This window comes from Furipterus horrens, unplaced genomic scaffold (assembly GCF_987537825.1).
Source record: "Furipterus horrens unplaced genomic scaffold, mFurHor1.1.pri manual_scaffold_10, whole genome shotgun sequence".
NCBI lineage: Eukaryota > Metazoa > Chordata > Mammalia > Chiroptera > Furipteridae > Furipterus > Furipterus horrens.
In genome coordinates, this window is record NW_028327180.1 from 79,869,460 (window position 1) to 79,887,283 (window position 17,824).

The 17,824-nt window shown below is 37.3% G+C and overlaps 1 protein-coding gene across 1 annotated transcript; it reads left to right on the forward strand.

Annotated features, from left to right (window-relative positions):
* The first annotated feature begins 1,864 nt into the window (after positions 1–1,864).
* On the forward strand, positions 1,865–15,347 carry ZCCHC10 (zinc finger CCHC-type containing 10). The gene is made up of 4 exons (XM_090289499.1): positions 1,865–1,947; positions 7,349–7,510; positions 12,398–12,439; positions 13,490–15,347. Exons 1-4 carry the CDS (start codon positions 1,907–1,909, stop codon positions 13,755–13,757), a joined length of 513 nt encoding a protein of 170 aa, XP_090145625.1. The 5' UTR covers positions 1,865–1,906; the 3' UTR covers positions 13,758–15,347.
* Positions 15,348–17,824: the final 2,477 nt, after the last annotated feature.

Here is a 17,824-nt window from a genome sequence, read left to right on the forward strand (position 1 = left end):
AAAATCCAATAGAAAGACATGCAAAGAATTTGAACAATTCATGAAAGATAGTCTTCAATGATAATATGAAAGGTATTTAGCCTCATCAATAATATGTCATATTGGTTTATTAGATAGACCACTCTCAGGTATGGTGAGAAAGCTGTTCTGGGTACAACCTATTTAAAGGGTAATAAATGGTATCTTTCAAAATTAAAAGTGCTCAGATTCTTTCACCCAACAATACTAGTTCTAGGAAGTCATCTCACAGAGACACAATTAATACTTAAAAGCCTCTTCATTCCATCTTGGTGGTAAATGATCTAATTGTTCAACAATAGGGTACTGGTTGGATAAATTGTGAAATAACCATGTAATCCATATAACATAATACATAAAAAGAATGAATTAGATCTGTATAGGCTGATAGGGAAAAAGATGTCCCTGAGTACACTGAGGAATAAACAAAGCAAGCTGAAGAGCAGAACAGATATTAAGATTCCATTTTTTTTTAGAACAAGTTGTGCTCAAAGGTTACACAACATCACCTTCTGGATCTCCCAATGCTAAATCAATGTTACCCCCTTACACTCAACTATAATACTCTTCTTTAGAGTATTTATGCTCATTGGATATTGCCTCTGTTTATTATCTGAAGAAAGCTCACATATACAAGAACTTTCTTTGTTCAATGCTTTATCCTCGGTTCCTAAAACATTTTAAGGTCTGTCCAGAAAAAGTCCAGCTACTGTTAATATAACAAGAATGGTTTGCACATTGATGTAACCTGGTAGCCGAGGAGATCGGACTGGAATGAGCATGCATGAACAATGATTGACTTCACTGTACTAGTTAGTGGGGGCAATAAACACCACTGAGTGAACATTCAAAATGACTGAGCAATTTGAGCAACAACGAACCTGCATCAAATTTTGTGTTAAGCTTGAACACTCCTCCTCCAAAACTATCCAAATGACTCAGAAGGCCGTAGCTATGGGCAACTGGTGATTGGCATCTTCACCAGGACAATGCGCCCACTTATGCCTCAGATCTCCTGCAGATTTTTTTGGTGAAACATCAAATCACCCAGGTGACTCAGCTCCCCTGCAGCCCAGATTTATTACGCTGAAACTTCCTACTTTTCCCAAAAGTAAACTCACCTTTGAAAGGGAAGAGAATTCAGACCGTCAGTGAGATTCAGGAAAATACAAAGGGGTAGCTGATGGCAATTGGGAGAACTATGTGAGGTCCCAAAGGGCCTACTTTGAAGCAGATTGGGGCATCATTGTTCTCTGTACAACGTTTCTTATATCTTCTTCAATAAATGTCTCTATTTTTCATATTATATGCCTGGATACCTTCTGGATATATATATTTCAAAGAATGTGGATTTAAACACAAAATGTTAAAATATATGAAATAATTATTCATATAATATTTTATTCATTGACAAAGAAGCTTTACTTATATAGTATCACTTGGTCCTTATAATGTCCCTATGAAATACATAAAAATGAAATAACTAACATATATTTTCACTTCATGGTTTGCTAAAGTCAGTCTTTCAATTGATAGTCTCCGTCCAAGGTCAGTTGAATCTGCGGATGCGAAGCCTATGGGTAGGAAGGGACACTGTATTTATTGGGGGGAAAATCCGCGTATAAGCGGATCCGCACTGTTCCAACCCGTTATTCAAGGGTCTGCTGAACAAGTACCCATCCTTCAAAACCCTGCTCAGGACAGACCACAGGTCTCACTCTCCTGCAAATTAGAGACTCACACCTGGGACAGGACACCCACTGCTAGCCCCAGAAGCCGCGGAGGCGGGACCAGTTCCGCCCACTCCTGCGTCCTCCGGGGTTCGAGTCCCCGCCCCAGCCGGGAAGTTTTCCCAAAACCCAGCGCGGCAGGCCTCAGCCGCGCTAAGATGGCGACTCCCATGCATCGGCTCATAGCTCGGAGACAAGCGTAAGTGAGGGCCCTATTCGGGTGGCGGGGCGGGCTGGGGGCGGGGAGAAACGCGTCAGCCGGCGGTGGAGCGGGCCCCGGATGCGGGGCGGGTGTCTGATCTTCAGTGGGGACCTGCAGAAAGGGGCCGTTTTTCTCATACGTTGCCTGCTCCCGGCTTGGCCTGGGCAATAAATTCGGTGTCCGTGGGCTTTCGATTTCGTAGAAAACAGCTGTGTAGGGTGCACGGGGTGGGACCTGGGGGTGGTGGGTGAGGGGTCTAAAAGGAGCTTGGAGTTTGGTTTCCCGGAAGAGGACGCAGAGGACTAGGTCACTAAGTGGTTTGTGCCCCTCTGCCCACCCAGCCGTCCACTCCATGTGTGGCCAGGGGAAGCCTGCGGTCTCGATCCCGGTTCCCTACTCTCGCCGCCAGCGTAAACCTTCAGCTTCCTGTGTGCAGCCCCTAGCCGTGCTGGCCTTTCCTGCCCCCTTCCTGTCGCCTGCCCTAGGTACAGCCTGACTACAACTCCGGCTTTTCTCCCAAACCATCATTTCACTTTCTGTCATTCAGGCTCTTACATAAACATAAATGTACTCATCGCCTGCCATTCTGTGCCAAAATTTGTGTATAAAGAAAAAGAGGGGGTGCCCTGGCTGGTGGGGCTCAATGGATTGATCGCTGGCTTGCCAACAGAAAGGTCCCCAGTTCGATTTCCAGTCAGGGCACGTGCCTGGGTTGCGGGCCAAGTTCCCAGCTGGGGGCGTACAAGAGGCAACTGATCAATGTATCCCATTGATGTTTCTCTCCCTCTTTCTCCGTCCTTTCCCCTCTCTAAAAATAAATAAAATATTTTCAGGGAGCTTACATTCTAGTGGTGAGAAGAGTCGATAAACTGAACATTTTAAACACAGTTGGTGATAAGAACTTGGGAGGAACTAAGGTGGTGGAAAGAGAAAAGGCCAGGTTAGGTTGGTTCCACAAGACAGTTATTTCTGAAGAGGGGACATCTGAACAGATGTTGAAAGTGTGGTAAAGGAGCCAGTCATGAAAGGATTAGGGGAAAGAGCATCCAGACAGTGGGATAGGAACGAAGTTAGCTTTTAAGAACTGAAAGGCAGCCATTGTGGTGAATGAGTGAAAGAGAGTTGGCACAAGAGATTCACCATAAACAGTCAGGAGTCATCCCAGATTCCCCTTTCTTGTAAAGCCATTTTTCTTCTACCAACCTGCACACCCAAACAATATCTGGCTCTTTTTCATTCACTCAGCATTTCATATCATCATCATTTGCACATCAGTAATACATGGCTTACATTCTGCTAGCACATATATGTTTATATTTCTTTGGACCACAATTAGCAGTCCCCTACACATTTGTATTTTTTATTCCAAGAGTCCTGTCCATTCTCTTCTCCCCTCCATCAGACTGTCTCTCAGGCCAGCTGAGTAGAGTTCCTTGAGCATAAGTGTTCAAGACAGAGAGTCAGAGTATATACTATGCTTGGTGGAGGAAGAAGGCTTTGAAGTCAGTTCTGAGATCAAGAATGGACTGATAATAATAGTTAATAAGCATGCCAAATGACATCACTAGGGTCCACTCTCTAACTCTCAGGTTTGTTCTTTAGGGTGTTGGTTTTCTACTTGTATGGATTCAGTCCTTTGGTGTCAGTATGGTTGCAGTAATCTAGGGTTCTTTGTATCCTCTCAGCTTCAAGTTGATGGCATCTCACTGGTCTAGATTGGGCTATATGCCCAACCCTGAACCAAGTCTATGGGATTGTGAAGCTCTGATTGACTTAGATCTTATTCTCCTCCCAGTACGATTAAGTGGATCTCTACAAATCAGTGGTGAGCTAGAGGGGTAGGTCAGAGGAAGTAATGAGTGTTAGATTGGCAAAACCAACCAATGTGCACTTTAAATATGAAGTGGAAGTAAGACTTAGCACCTAAAGGATATTGCCGTTTCTTGTTTCAGAAGTATCAGAAAGTTATACAAATGTTCTGCTTCTCTAGTATGCCTGTATTTGGTACATATCTACACAGAATTAAAAGACAAATCTTACCTTGAGAGCTTCTGGTCTTTTGGAGAAGGAAACATACAATGTAATAAAAGCTGTCATGGTATACTCGCTGTAAGCCCGAAGTCAGAAGGGGAGCCTTTAGGGGCTAGGGTGGGGGGATCTGGGAGAATTTGGGGAATATTTTTGGGAGGAAAGCAGAAAAGAGGCCTTTGCTTTAAATTTTATATTTGGCAAACTTAATTTTATTTATGAAGAGCGTATATTACTCCCATAATGACAACTTAAACTGCTTTTAAGTTAGTCAAGAGAAGTGAGAAAGTTCTGTTGTCTTTCTTTTAAAATGTCTTTGGAATATCAAGGAAAAATAAAGTGGTGGGGGAAGAAAACCCTAAATTTGAACTCCCCATGCAGCACATCTTTTGGGGGCTTAATTTTAAATTAGTGGAAATGAGATTATTTTCACTTTTTAAGTTATAATGACATGTACTCATATTCATGTAAGTAGATTATAGAATCTTGGCACTGTTAAATAATTCTCTTCTATTGAACCCTTTTGCTGGGTACCACTACTCTCTTTTCAGCATTTAGGGGAGTCAGCTAACTTTGGCAGGAAGACCTCCAGTAAGGACATATTCACCTCCTGAAGTGACCTGTTACATTTTTCAAATCTATCAAAAAGTTTATGCTAAGCTGAAAGGGAAATAATATTTTTGAAGCTAAACCCTGCTCCCTTCTAACTTCCCAGCTTATGACCTAAACTGATTTCTGTTGGTTAAAAACCCTAAGTGTTTTCCATCCAAATTGCCATCAAGTCAGACTTCCCCATCTTGTACTTCTATTGATTTTTCTAGACTTGAATATCAGATTTACTTGTACCCTTGTTAAATTTCATCTTGTTAGATTCAACACAGAGTTCCAGCCTTTCAAGACCTTTTTGGATCCTGATTCGGTCATCCGTTGTATTAGATATCCCTCCCAGCTTTGTGTCAACTGAAGGTTTGATAAATATGCACATCTGTGCCCTTGATAAAAATGTTGAACAAGACCAAACTAAGGACCAAACCCTGCAGGCCATCACTGGATACCTACCGATGTATAATTTTCTTCAGCCTGTTAAACAGCACTCTGCCCATGACGTTCAACTGATCTACCTAATTGTTCTGTTTTGTTCACGAGGATATTGTGAGAGACTTTCCACGTTGCCTTACTGAACTACAATTACCCAAAATGCAATACCATATTAGCCTGTAATGATTCGATACCTAGTGATCATGGCTTTTCTTTCTGAATCAATTTAGTAAGCCCAGCCAGAATTTTGGCTGGAATGGATGTTAACGTTCACTGGCCTAGTTTGTGGAGTCTACCCTTCTCCCCACTTCTAAAATCAAAACAGCATTTGCCTACTTCCAGTCTTTCAGCACCACTCCTGTGTGCCAGAGCTCCTCAGATTACCAGCTGCCGTCCAGCAGTCTCACCTGGAGAATCTCTGGTATGTCGGGAAGCAATCACCGGGCCCTGTGACCTAAACACATTCGGAATGGATAAGGGCTCTGTTGCTTACTCTTCACATGTCTTGAACTTCAGTTTTACTCTTTTCATTCTGTGTATAATTATATCTGAGTTCAGACTAAAGCAAAATAGAACAGTCCTGCTTGTTCTCTTAGCCCTTTAACATGATATCGGTGGCCTATTTGCCTAGCACACCAAGTTGTAAACCTATCCCATTTTTGATTCTTTGGGCTTTAAATATAAATAAGACACAAAATGAAATAATTTCTGATGTTCTTGGTATTAGTCTCAGCTCATTTTGGCAGACTTTCAGATATTTCTTTTATAGGTCTTTACCAACAACAAACAAACCTGTTGAAATTTTTATTGGCATTACTTTGAATCTGTAGGTCAGTTTGGGGAGAAGGGACATTTTTACAATATTGAGTCTTCCAGTCTATGAACAAGGTATATTGCTCTATTAGCCACTTGTCTAAATGTCTAATTCCTCTCAGTAACGTTTATTTGTTTCCTGCATAAAAGTCTTGCACATATTTTCTTCGCTTTATTTCTAGGTATTTGGTATTTTTCAGGATATTATAAATACCATCTTTTAAATTTTCATTTTTAATTTATATAGAAAAAAGTCATTTTTTAAAAAGATTTTATTAATTTGTTTTTAGAGAGGAAGGGAGGGAGAAAAAGAGGGAGAGAAACATCAGTGTGTGGTTGCCTCTCATGCACCCGCATCTGGGGACCTGACCCGCAGCCCAGACATGTACCCGATGGGGAATGGAACCCGCAACCCTTTGGTTCACAAGCCAGTGCTCAATCCACTGAGCCACACCAGCCAGGGTGAAAAAATTCATTTTTACGCATTGACCTTATATCTAACACAGAGTTTGGCAAACTGAATCTCGCTTGCTGCCTATTCTTGTAAGCTTATAAGCTAAGAATGTTATTTATATATACTTGTATATATGATCAATTTCATGATAGGGAACACTAACTTTGAACTTAAATAGAGTGAAATGTTGTCCTCCAGAAAAAAATTCCATTTTTCTCATTAGTAAATCTCTTTTATCTGAAATATTTTTATTAACAAAATATTTCTGGAATATTTTTTCTCTCCTATTATATAAGTATCTACATAATATCCTCACTCTTGCCTCTTTGTCTGCAAAACCTAAAATATTTACTATGTGATGCTTTAGACAGTTTGCTGACCCCAGTCAAAACCATTGCTAAACTCACTTATGAATTCAAATTATTTCATAAACTTTATCTGTAGATTCTTTCAGATTTGCCATGTACATAATACATCACCAGTGAGGAATGACAATTTTATTTCTTCCTTTCCAATTCTTTCGTCTTTTTTGTTTCTTTTTGCTTGCTGCATCTTAATCCAATTTCAGGAACTGAGATTTTTCTTAGTCTCCTAGATGTCTAGAAACTGGACTGCATTACATATGTGGTTGGTTCATTCTTCTAAGAGGGATAACCCCTCAGAGTCCTAACTCTGAATACTAATAAACTGGATTTCCATCTTCTTCCATATCTTGGCTTGGCTATTGTTTACCTTCTTGTTAGTTTTTGATGCCTCAAGCAGATTGTTTTAAACGTTTGACTTTTCTATCTCTGAGCCTAAGGGTTACCTAGTCTGCCGTTGCCGAAGTGGAATTGAGAAATACAGATCTGAGCTCAATTCTGTCTTAACTTCAAGATCCGTACTCTCAACCACTTACTATTCTGTCTTATGATTAAATCTAACATATACAATTTAAAGTGGAAAATGATGTTTGTTTCTATTTTAAAATAAACATCATTTTACACTTTATGTTGTTTATACTTTTCAGGACAGAAAATGTCAAGTCAAAATTTTAAGGCCTGTATTCTGATTTTTCCTCTGTAGCGAAGCAAATAAGCAACATGTAAGGTGTCAGAAATGCTTGGAATTTGGACATTGGACTTATGAATGCACAGGGAAAAGAAAATACCTACATAGGCCTTCAAGAACAGCAGAACTAAAGAAAGCTTTAAAAGAAAAAGAAAACAGATTATTATTACAACAAAGGTAAGTTTGCATGTGGTATCCAAAGGACTATTTTAATTTATATTTATAGAATTAATTAAGGGCCTAAAAAGTATTAGCATATTTAAGTGTCATATTTATCACATAAAGGTAAGAACCATTATTAATCCCTGTTTTACATATGAAGAAACTGAGGCCTGGAGTGGTTCAGTAACTTGCTCAATGTCACACAGCTAGTAAGTGGAAAAGTTAAGTGTTAAACCAATCTCTCTTCAGAATGCCTGCTCTTAATCATTTTGCTTTATTGCCTCAACTACCAATGACATGACAGCAGAGTACTATACGGTAGATTTTGTGAGCTGATATGAAAAGGTAACCAAGGTAAGTACCCAAAATACAAGTATACAGACCAAGTAGAGAGCAGTGTATATAATATGCTATCATTTATGTTAAAGAAGAAAAAAGGGGAACTTCCAGCCAAGATGGAGGCCTAGACTGACACACTCCATCTTCCTCCACAACTGAGAAGGAATACAGCTACTGCAGAACCAGAAGTAACCAGAAGTTCCAGAAAATAAAGCTACATGGAAGTCCAACATATGAAGTTATAAACAAGTGGTGCTCATCCAGATGGGTAGGAGGGGCAAAGCTGGGGCGGAGAGATCAAGCTGTGCTGGCAGTGGCAGCTGCAGTGACGGCAGCGGGACAGCGGTAAGCACAGACAACCATATTTAAGGGGAGGCGAGAAGCGCCTGGGGAGTAACCCCAGCTGCAGACCAGACCCATCAGCTCATGATTCCAACGCCGGGGAAGGCAGACCCCCATTACCTCAGACTGTGAGGGCCAGAGGGGGTGAGGACGGAGGAAGAAGCTCCTGGTCTCTCAGCAGAGAGTAAACGGCAAGAATCCATCTCGTACCCCTGTCCCCACACAAAACGCCACAGCGTGGTGAGAAGGGTCACCGGTAGTGACAAGTGCACGGGACTCCACCCCCTACAGCATAGAAGGTGTGACAGCCCCACCCAGGAAGCAAAGGTAAACACAAAACTGTCAAGATGGCACGGATCATGATAGAGATCCCAATCACGCAGCTGCAGACAGCAAATATCTGATCTAACAGATTAGCAGATAGGAAATCTTTCTGAGGCACAGTTCAGAGCTTTGGTTTTAAGAATGCTTACAGACCTAACAGCAGATCTTAAACAAGATGGGGAAGGAATGAAGGCTAGTCCTGCTGAAATGAACAAAAACACATATGAAACAAGTGGTGAGGGAAGGAAAATCAGGGATCAAATCAACAACTCGGAACATAGGGAAGAAACAAACAGTCAACCAGTGCAGAAAGAGGAAACGAAAAGTGAGGAAAATGAGGGGAGGCCCAGAAACCTATGGGACAGCTATAAGCAGGCCAACATCTGAATCATAGGGTTGCCAGAAGGTGAAGAAGAAGAACTAGAAATTGAAAAATTATGTGAAAAAATAATGAAGCAGAACTTCCTTAACTTGGGGAAGGAAATAGACTTACAGGTCCAGGAAGCACAGAGAGTTCCAACAAAATTGGACCCAGGGAGAACCACACCAAGACACATTATAATCAAAATGTCAAAAATTAAGGATAAAGAGAGAATCTTAAAAGCAGCAAGAGAGAAGAAGAGAATACGTACAAAGGGGTCCCAATAAGACTATCAGCTGATTTATCAAAAGAAACTCTGTAGGCAAGAAGGGACTGGCAAGAAATATTCAAAGTAATGAAAAGAAAAACCTACAACCATGATTACTCTATCCAGCAAAGCTGTCATTCAGAATAGAAGGGCAGAGAAAGTGCTTCCAGGACAAAGTAAAACTGAAGGAGTTCATCAGATACAAACCACTGTTATATGAAATGTTAAAGGGACTTGTTTAGGAGAAGAAGATCAAAACTATGAACATTAAAATGAAAACTATCACAACAACCAGCAACAGAAGCTAGGGAATCTAAACAAAGGCAGGCTAAGTAGGCAATGAGACTGGGAAAGAATTATAGGTATGGGGAACATTTTGGGGGGAGTTCAGTGAGAAGGGGGAAGGAGGGAAAGGGAGGGAGATGGTACAGGAATTAAGAAACATAGTAGGAGGGAGTGGAGTAGACAGGAAGATGTTGAGAAGAACTATATGCACAACCAATGGGCATGAACTAAGTAGGGGTGGCAACTGGAGGGAGGGGGTCACTGGGTGGAGGGGAACAAAGGGAAAAGAAATTGAGACAACTGTAACAACATAATAAAGCATATTAAAAATAGAAATAAAAACTAAATTAATTTAAAAAAGAAGAAAAAAGGAATACTGGGATTTTTATAAATATATATAAATGACTGATAATAGTAGTTCCTTTCTAAAAGGAGAACTGGGTAGGAAAGAAAGTGGAAAATTGTTACTTACCCTTTTATGTCTTGAATAAAACTTTTAAAATTCCTATGAAATAAGTAAGTATGCATGTTTTAGAGAAACTGAAGTAGTAAGGGGTAGGGTTGACTTAGTGCTACGAATTAGAAGCTGCGTCTTCGGGACCATTAGCTTTATAATCATGTTGTAAACATCTGGACTTTCAAGGCAGCAACTTTCCAATTTGTGAGCATGAGGCTCTCCAAGGGTTATGCAAGAATAAATAAGTCATCAGTTTCTAGATTATCAATATTCATATATACTTTTTCCAAAAATAAATCTCTATGAGAACTTCCCTCCTGATTCTCCTTTTCCACTTTCCCTATACCCTTCTTTAATTTCACAAAAGATATACCTCTCACCTGTCTCTAATCATATCTTGGTGTATTGTCCTTATGTAAAAAAAACCTAGAGGTTTTTCAAAATACTGCTGGTATTTGCACTGACAAAGTGAATGGCCCTCATTATTGGGAGTAAATTATTTTGTAAATTTTTTCCCCAGCAAAATTGAAATAGGAACAAATTGAGTTGTCAATTTATATAACTATATTTGAATGACACATCTTTATGTTACTTGTAGAATATAACATGGGAAGAGGTCAAAGAATTGACTGACATTGCTCCAACAAAACTTTCTGTTTCCATCTACATGTTTAGGTTTATCAGGATTAAATCTATACAAATTAAATATAGGAATTGAATTGATGCTGAACCTTGTCATAGTCTAACAGTAAGATTCATGGATGCATAAACTGGAAAAAAAATCCATCCATGTCATTAAGAGACATATTTTTAATAAATTGTTTTATGTGTAATAGTTATTAAAATTCATAATGTATTTTTACATTGTTTTAATCAGTTTTGTAGTAATAATGGTAATGGTAACTCAGTTCAGAATTTTTAAATACTTTTAAAGCCTTATGATCACAGGTAGTTAAAAGATATAATTTCAAGTTATGCCTATATTTTTATTACAGAGAAGTTTCATAAGTGATCAGTAAAATTTTCAGGCATAAAAATATTTAGTGTACATTCTGTGGGGAAAGCAGAATAAAAGTACAAGTTCAAAAGGAAAAAAAGGACAATATAAAAGTATCAACTATTAAGGATAAGCTTTTTCATGTGTTTTTAAGTGAATTATGGTAGGTATTAAGTTATTGTGACATTTACTTTTCATTAGATACAATATCAAAGTCATAATAATTTTCTTCTTAAAATATCAATATATAATATGCCAATGATTTTACCCTTTCCAAATATTGAAACTTAGTATTAAAAAAGTATGAGGGGGAAACATAACTTTTCAAAGTATTTTATTAGGAATGTAAGCAAAAATGTTTGAAGACCTCTCACTAAAAAATAAAATACAAAGTTATAAATAACTTCATCCCTACGTTTACTTTGATTTGTGTTTTTCTAGTTGTATTACACAAGTGTCTTGATCTTAAAAATACATAGATTTACATAAATTTTAGATATGGCTCTGTTACATAAAGACTACTGATTTAGGTCTTTGAAAAAAGTTAGGAGACAGAGACTTTTCATGGTAACACAATAAAGTTGTTTGTTTTTTTTTTACATAAAAGACTACTGATTTAGAGGTTAATGATAAAACTATGAAAGTGTGTGGATTTCAGTGATCATAGATTCTTGTGGTGCAGCTTAATAAATGTACTTTTCCTACTTATTTTAACCCCAAAATGATACTTTAGTAGTTCCACTGTGTAAAACAACTTTAAATACATATATATTTATATTTGAAGACTCAAGAATAAGGACAGAAGTATTTCTGAGGAAACATAGAGAAGTCCAGAATATAAAATTGACAAGATAGTGCTATAATAATAGAAGTAATTCTGTAATTTGAAAACCTGATGTAATATGCATGCTGTTTGGCAGGAATATAACAGCAAACCCTTTGTGTATTTTATTCAAAAATCACCAGACTTTGTTCTTTGTAAATAATGTGAGGGAACACAGTCCTGAAGTATCAACTGTTACAGTAAATAACTGAACATTTGAAGGGCTTGCAGAAAAAGAAATGGTTATTTTGAATTAAAGGTTGCTTTTTTTAAAATATGAAATGGTCATTTATAACATGACTCTGGAAACTCAAATTATAAATTATACCTGTTGTGCTATTATTTACTTTGTTTTGTTGCTTAGGATGTAGTTGATTTAGCCATATCAGCCTAAGTTAAAAACTAAAAAAGAATGAAATTGGTACATTCAGTCATCTTACCTACTAACTTATCTTGCTTCTAAGAAACAGTTGACAGATAACATGTCTTACGTCAGTGCTCATTAAGTTGACTCTTTGCACCACATACAGTCTACAATAGGAAAGTTTCCATTTGGTTGTAACAAGAAATACTGGACTGTGAGTACATGTTATAAAAGACAAAGTGTTTCTCCAGTGTAAAATAGTTTTGGGGATAACAAGGTTTGGTCTGAGCTGTGCATAATCACTCTATTAATAGGAGGTTTTTTCCCCCTCATGTTTAACAGCGTTGGAGAAACTAATGCAGAAAGAAAGACCAAGAAGAAAAGGTATGTGTGGCTTCAGGAACATCATATAGTTAATATGTAACACTACAGTATTCCCTCACTTATCGCGGGTATTACTTTCTAGACCCCACCCCCCCTACCCCCCGCGATAGGTGAAAATCTGCAAAGTGGGAACCTTACATTTATTTTAGTACTTATATGTATTTTAAGGCTTTATAAACCCTTCCCACACACTTATAAACCGTTCCCAGTCCCTTATTAACCTTTCTCACTCCCTTATTAACCTTTTCCACACTTTTATAAACACTACTTATGTTCTTAAACATATTCTACACTCTTAAACCTACGAAACTTTAACAACTTACGTAGACACTACCGCAAAATCCCGTGATGTAGCGAAAAATCCACGATAAATAATTAAATATAATATTTTTTAAAATCCCGCAATACAGTGAGGCTGCGATAAGCGAACTGCGATATAGAGAGGGACTACTGTAATTGGCGGGATGGGAAGAGTGATTTTAAAATAGGAGTTATAGATTTTGATCTGAAGTTTCTTGTTTGCAATTTATGATTAAACATCATCCTATTTTCTATGTTCTTCTCTTCCTATCAGAATTCATCGCCTTTATGTCTCCTTTGTTGCCTACATTCCAGTGTCCTTCTGCCTAGAAATAGTAAATAATTTCTCCTAGCTTAGAATAGAAAATGTTATTAGACTTGTAAGAAATTATTGACCAGCTATATCTGGTGTAAAGTAGTTAAGATTATGAAACATTTACCACTCTTTATGAGGTTTAAATAAACCCAATTGTTATACTGCAACTTTATTCTAATATTATTTGCTCTGGAGCATAATATATTAGGTACACTGAACTTGGACTGCATCCAAGAGAGTTAAGTTGCTGAAGTAAAAGTTTTTGCTCAGGGAGGGAAGAGTGTATGGTTACAATAATGCAACCCTCAAAGCATCAACTCTAGGAAGAACATGCTAGTAAAGCTTTGCTATACATATGTACATAATATTCCTATGAAATGAACATTCTATTAAACGTCAGCTTCCCATGCATATAACTGTTGATTCTCTAACAGGTCTAAGAGTGTAACCAGTTCCAGTAGCAGTAGCAGTGACAGTTCAGCCAGTGATTCTTCATCAGAGAGTGAAGAAACATCTACCTCCTCCTCCTCTGAGGACAGTGACACTGATGGAAGCTCCTCCAGTTCATCATCTTCAGCCTCCTCCACAAGTTCATCCTCATCGTCTGATTCAGACTCAGACTCCAGCTCTTCCAGTAGCAGCAGCACCAGCACAGGGAGCAGCTCTGAGGATGAACCACCAAAGAAGAAGAAAAAGAAATAGAATCATTCCACCCATATTGGACTGATGGACCAACAACTTTTTTTCTGGTTCTCAAAAGGGAATGTAGAATATATTGAAGCCAAATAGGTTAACTAGCCAAAATATTGAGAGCTCAAAAGTTTCTAAATGTTTTACATTGTAAGAACATAAAAGTATTAATAATGGATTATATATATACTTTTTTATGTTAAGGGTGAATCTTGTTTTTCTTTTTTATCTTTAAAATATATTCTAACACTTAATCTAAAGCTGAAATCCAGTAAATCTGTTTTTATGATAAAGCTTATCTTTTCTCCCTGTGAAATAAATGCTATACTTTGTTATATGTTAGTGTTATGTATGAAATATATTTTCAGGATAATGCATCAGAATATCTGGCAGTGAGTTCCTAATGCTTTTGGCTGTGTGTTATTACGTCAGGTTTAATACATTATTATTATAAGCTTAGGAGTTTTCCTACTGTTAATAAATGCGCTCTATTTTTATGTTTGTGTTCAGAAGGTTATTTTGACTTATTGTCCTAAATGAAAAGTTCAAGGAACCTATTAATATATCTCTACCATTTCAATGGTAAAAGTTTCAAGTTACTGTGTTGTATCATTCATTTCCTTCTGGTTCTTAGAGTTACACTTTTCTGAGGAATATCATTCTAGTGGAACTTAAGAAGGAACAAAAATTCTGAAGTAACTTAGGAATCTGATCTTGGTGCCTTTTGATAAATTCATTGTATCAGAAAAGAAAAGTCATTTAAAAAGCTAGAAAGTAAAAGTGATATAAATATCTTTGTGTATTACTATGCTGTAAAGATACCATTCAAAGGGAAAAAGAAAGGAGGAAGAAAGGTAACTTTTACAGAAAATGAGGGTAATGTTGGTTGCCTTTCATTAAATTTTTTTAAAGCATTCATAAAGGTAGTCTTTTACCTTTTTTGCAATTGCAGTAGGACAGTTTATGTGGTAACTGGTCATATCCAACAATCTACTGTATAAATGTGGAAGGCTTGGATTAATCTGGTGTGTTAACATGGCACATACGCACTTGAAATCTACAGTGAAAGGTTAAAAAATACTACACAATGTTTCTTAAAAGTAAATTACTCTGCTGTGGTGAGATTATTTACTCTAACATCACACGTTATTCTGTGATGTCTTTTAAACTTTTGGGAAAGACATCATTTGTAGAGAAATCTTGATCTGTGTTCAATATAGGTTTTTAAAACTATAAATGTTGTCTTTTTTATATTCTTAATGAGAAAGTGGGAGAAAATTACTTTGGAAGAAAATGAGCTTCTATTTAAATGTTGAAATATATTTATGTTGCAAGTTTAAGGAGTCCACAATTACCTGTAATTCTTACAGAGCCCTCTGCTTTCAGTGATTGGAAATGAACTCTCAAAACATCCTTCAAAGGCTCCATACTGAATGTTTCAATTGACAGGAAAATTGAATAAATTAGTAATTAAACACATGTTACAATGTGGTCTCTTTAAGGGCAATTTCAGCTGTTAAAGAACTTGGAAGAGAAAAAAAAGTGTGTACATAGGTTACATCACTTGCAATGAAATAAAATGTTTGTGCTCACAGGCCTACACTTCTGTTATCTATTTGCTGTTTTACTTAATGCCAGTCTTTAGTAAATGTATTATTTTTCAACCACAGCCATTTCAAAAGGAGTCACTAGATCATAGGTTTTCCTCCCCAGACACTTGTTAGTATGACTATACAATATCAGAATTTTGTCCTAGAATGAAAATATGGCATTAGGCCACAAGTTAGCACTGGGCGTGGAAGAAAGTGCACAGAAGATGTACTTCATAGTCATGGTTTTATTTATTCTTTAACTTTTTATTTTGAATTGTAGATTTACAGAAAAGTTGTAAGAATATTACAATTTTCACATATACCTCAACTAGCTTCCCCTAATGTTAGCATCTTATATAACAAGAGTACAATGATCAGAACCAAGAGGTTAATGTGGTAAAACAATTAAACAAAAATCCTTATTCATATTTCACCAGTTTTCCCACTAATGTCCTTTTTCTGTTCCAGAATATGACCCAGAAAATGCATTTACTTATTTCTAAGTCTACTCTCTGTAACAGCTCTTCAGTCTGTCTTTTAGGCCCTTATCACTTTTGAACAGTATGAATTATTTTGTCTAATGTTCCTCAATTTTGGTTTGTTGTCTTCCTGATCAAACTGAAATTATGAAATGAAATGGCCCCAGTCCATTATATCACAGGATTCCTAATGTCAGTATGTCATATATATATATAATTGCTGATGTTGACCTTGATCACTTTGTTGAGTGGGTTTCTCCATTGTAAAGTTCCTGTCTTTCCCTTTTATTTTTTTATTTTATTTTTTAAATTTATTTATTTGTTTGTTTGTTTATTTATTTTTAAAGAGAGGAGAAAGGAGAAAGAGAGGTAGAGAAACATCACTGTGTGGTTGCCTCTCACGCGCCCCCAACTGGGGACCTGATGTGCAACCTAGTCATGTGCCCTGCCTGGGAATCGAACCAGCGACACTTGTCAATCCACTGAGCCACAGCAGCCAGGGCGTTCCCTTTTAGTTAATAGATATCTTGGGGGAGATACTCGGAGACGATGCAAATTGTTGTTCCTCATACTACTTTTAGTGGATGTTGTCTATGACAGTTACTTGGGGGATGAGGGGGTTGCTAATTTTTTTAAATAATTTTTTGTTTTTTGATTACAGTTGATACTCAACATTACATTAGTTTCCGGTGTACAACCCAGTCGTTAGACATTTACATAACCTACAAAGTGATCACCTCAATAAGTCTTAACACCCATCTGACCCTGGCATATTTACTACAATATTATTGACTATATTCCCTATGCTGTACATCCCCATGACTATTTTGGAACTGCAAATTTGTGCTTCTTAATCCCTTTACCTCCTTCATCCAGCCCCAACAACCCTCCCTCCAGCAACCATCAAAATGTTCTCTGTATCCATGAGTATGTCAGTTATTACTGTGCTGTTTTGCCAAAGGTGATTTTTTTATTTCCTTCTACACTAATTGGAACTTTATACAGAAGAGCTGTCTTGTCTATCCCATTTATTTAATTGATTATTTATAGTATAGACTCATGGGTGTTTTATTTTGTTATGTGGCTTAATATCCAATAATATCATTGTTTATTTTGTTGCTCAAATTAGTCCACCATTGGCTATCAGGAAAGCTACTTCAGGCTGGCTCTCTTGTTCTTTCAAGAAATCCTCTTTCTCTTTCTTCCTTTTTTAGTATTTTCTTACTTTCTGGGACAACATGTTCCAGATTCATCTTGCCTCCCTGCCCATCTTTGGAATCAACCATTTGTCCAGGGGACCTGCCCGGGTGTTAAATTGGAGGATCGTGTTTAGAATCCAAGTTTTTTGTTTTGTTTTGTTTACAGGTCTTGAATAATAGTGTTCTAAGATAGTTAAATAAGATGTAGGGTTTTGCCATTAGCTGGACAAAATAAGGTGTCACCGCCTTCAACATTTCTCACCTTTGCTTTCTTTGCTTTCTTTGCTTTCCTATCACTGGACTCTTCCTCAGGAGCAATGCCTTCTTTGGCAAAAGATGGAAGAGGGAAGGTCTTCAATTAAAAATTGTCATTATTGCCTCCCTTCCTCCTTCCTCCACAATATATGTAAATTCAGGTATAGGACAAATATTCATTTTCTGATACCAGGGTGTGTTCTCTTTTTTATTTTTATTACCATATTTTTTGCTCTATAAGACACACCTGACTGTAAGATGCACCTAGGTTTAGAGGAGGATAACAAGAAAAAAAATATTCTCAACCAAATGGTGTACTAAAATATTTAATAAAATATAACAGAATAATATTTCAACCATGTAAACAGCAGTCAACAGTGGTATTAAGAACCATCATCACTGTCATTAACAAATGAGAGACTAAGGTTTGAATACTCTTCTAGTTTTCTGGGAACCCCAAGAATTCATCATCACTAGTGTCAGAATTTATCGGGGCATTGAGGGAATTAAGAGGTATCACTAGTTGGCACAGTCACTGAGAGATCACTATCCTA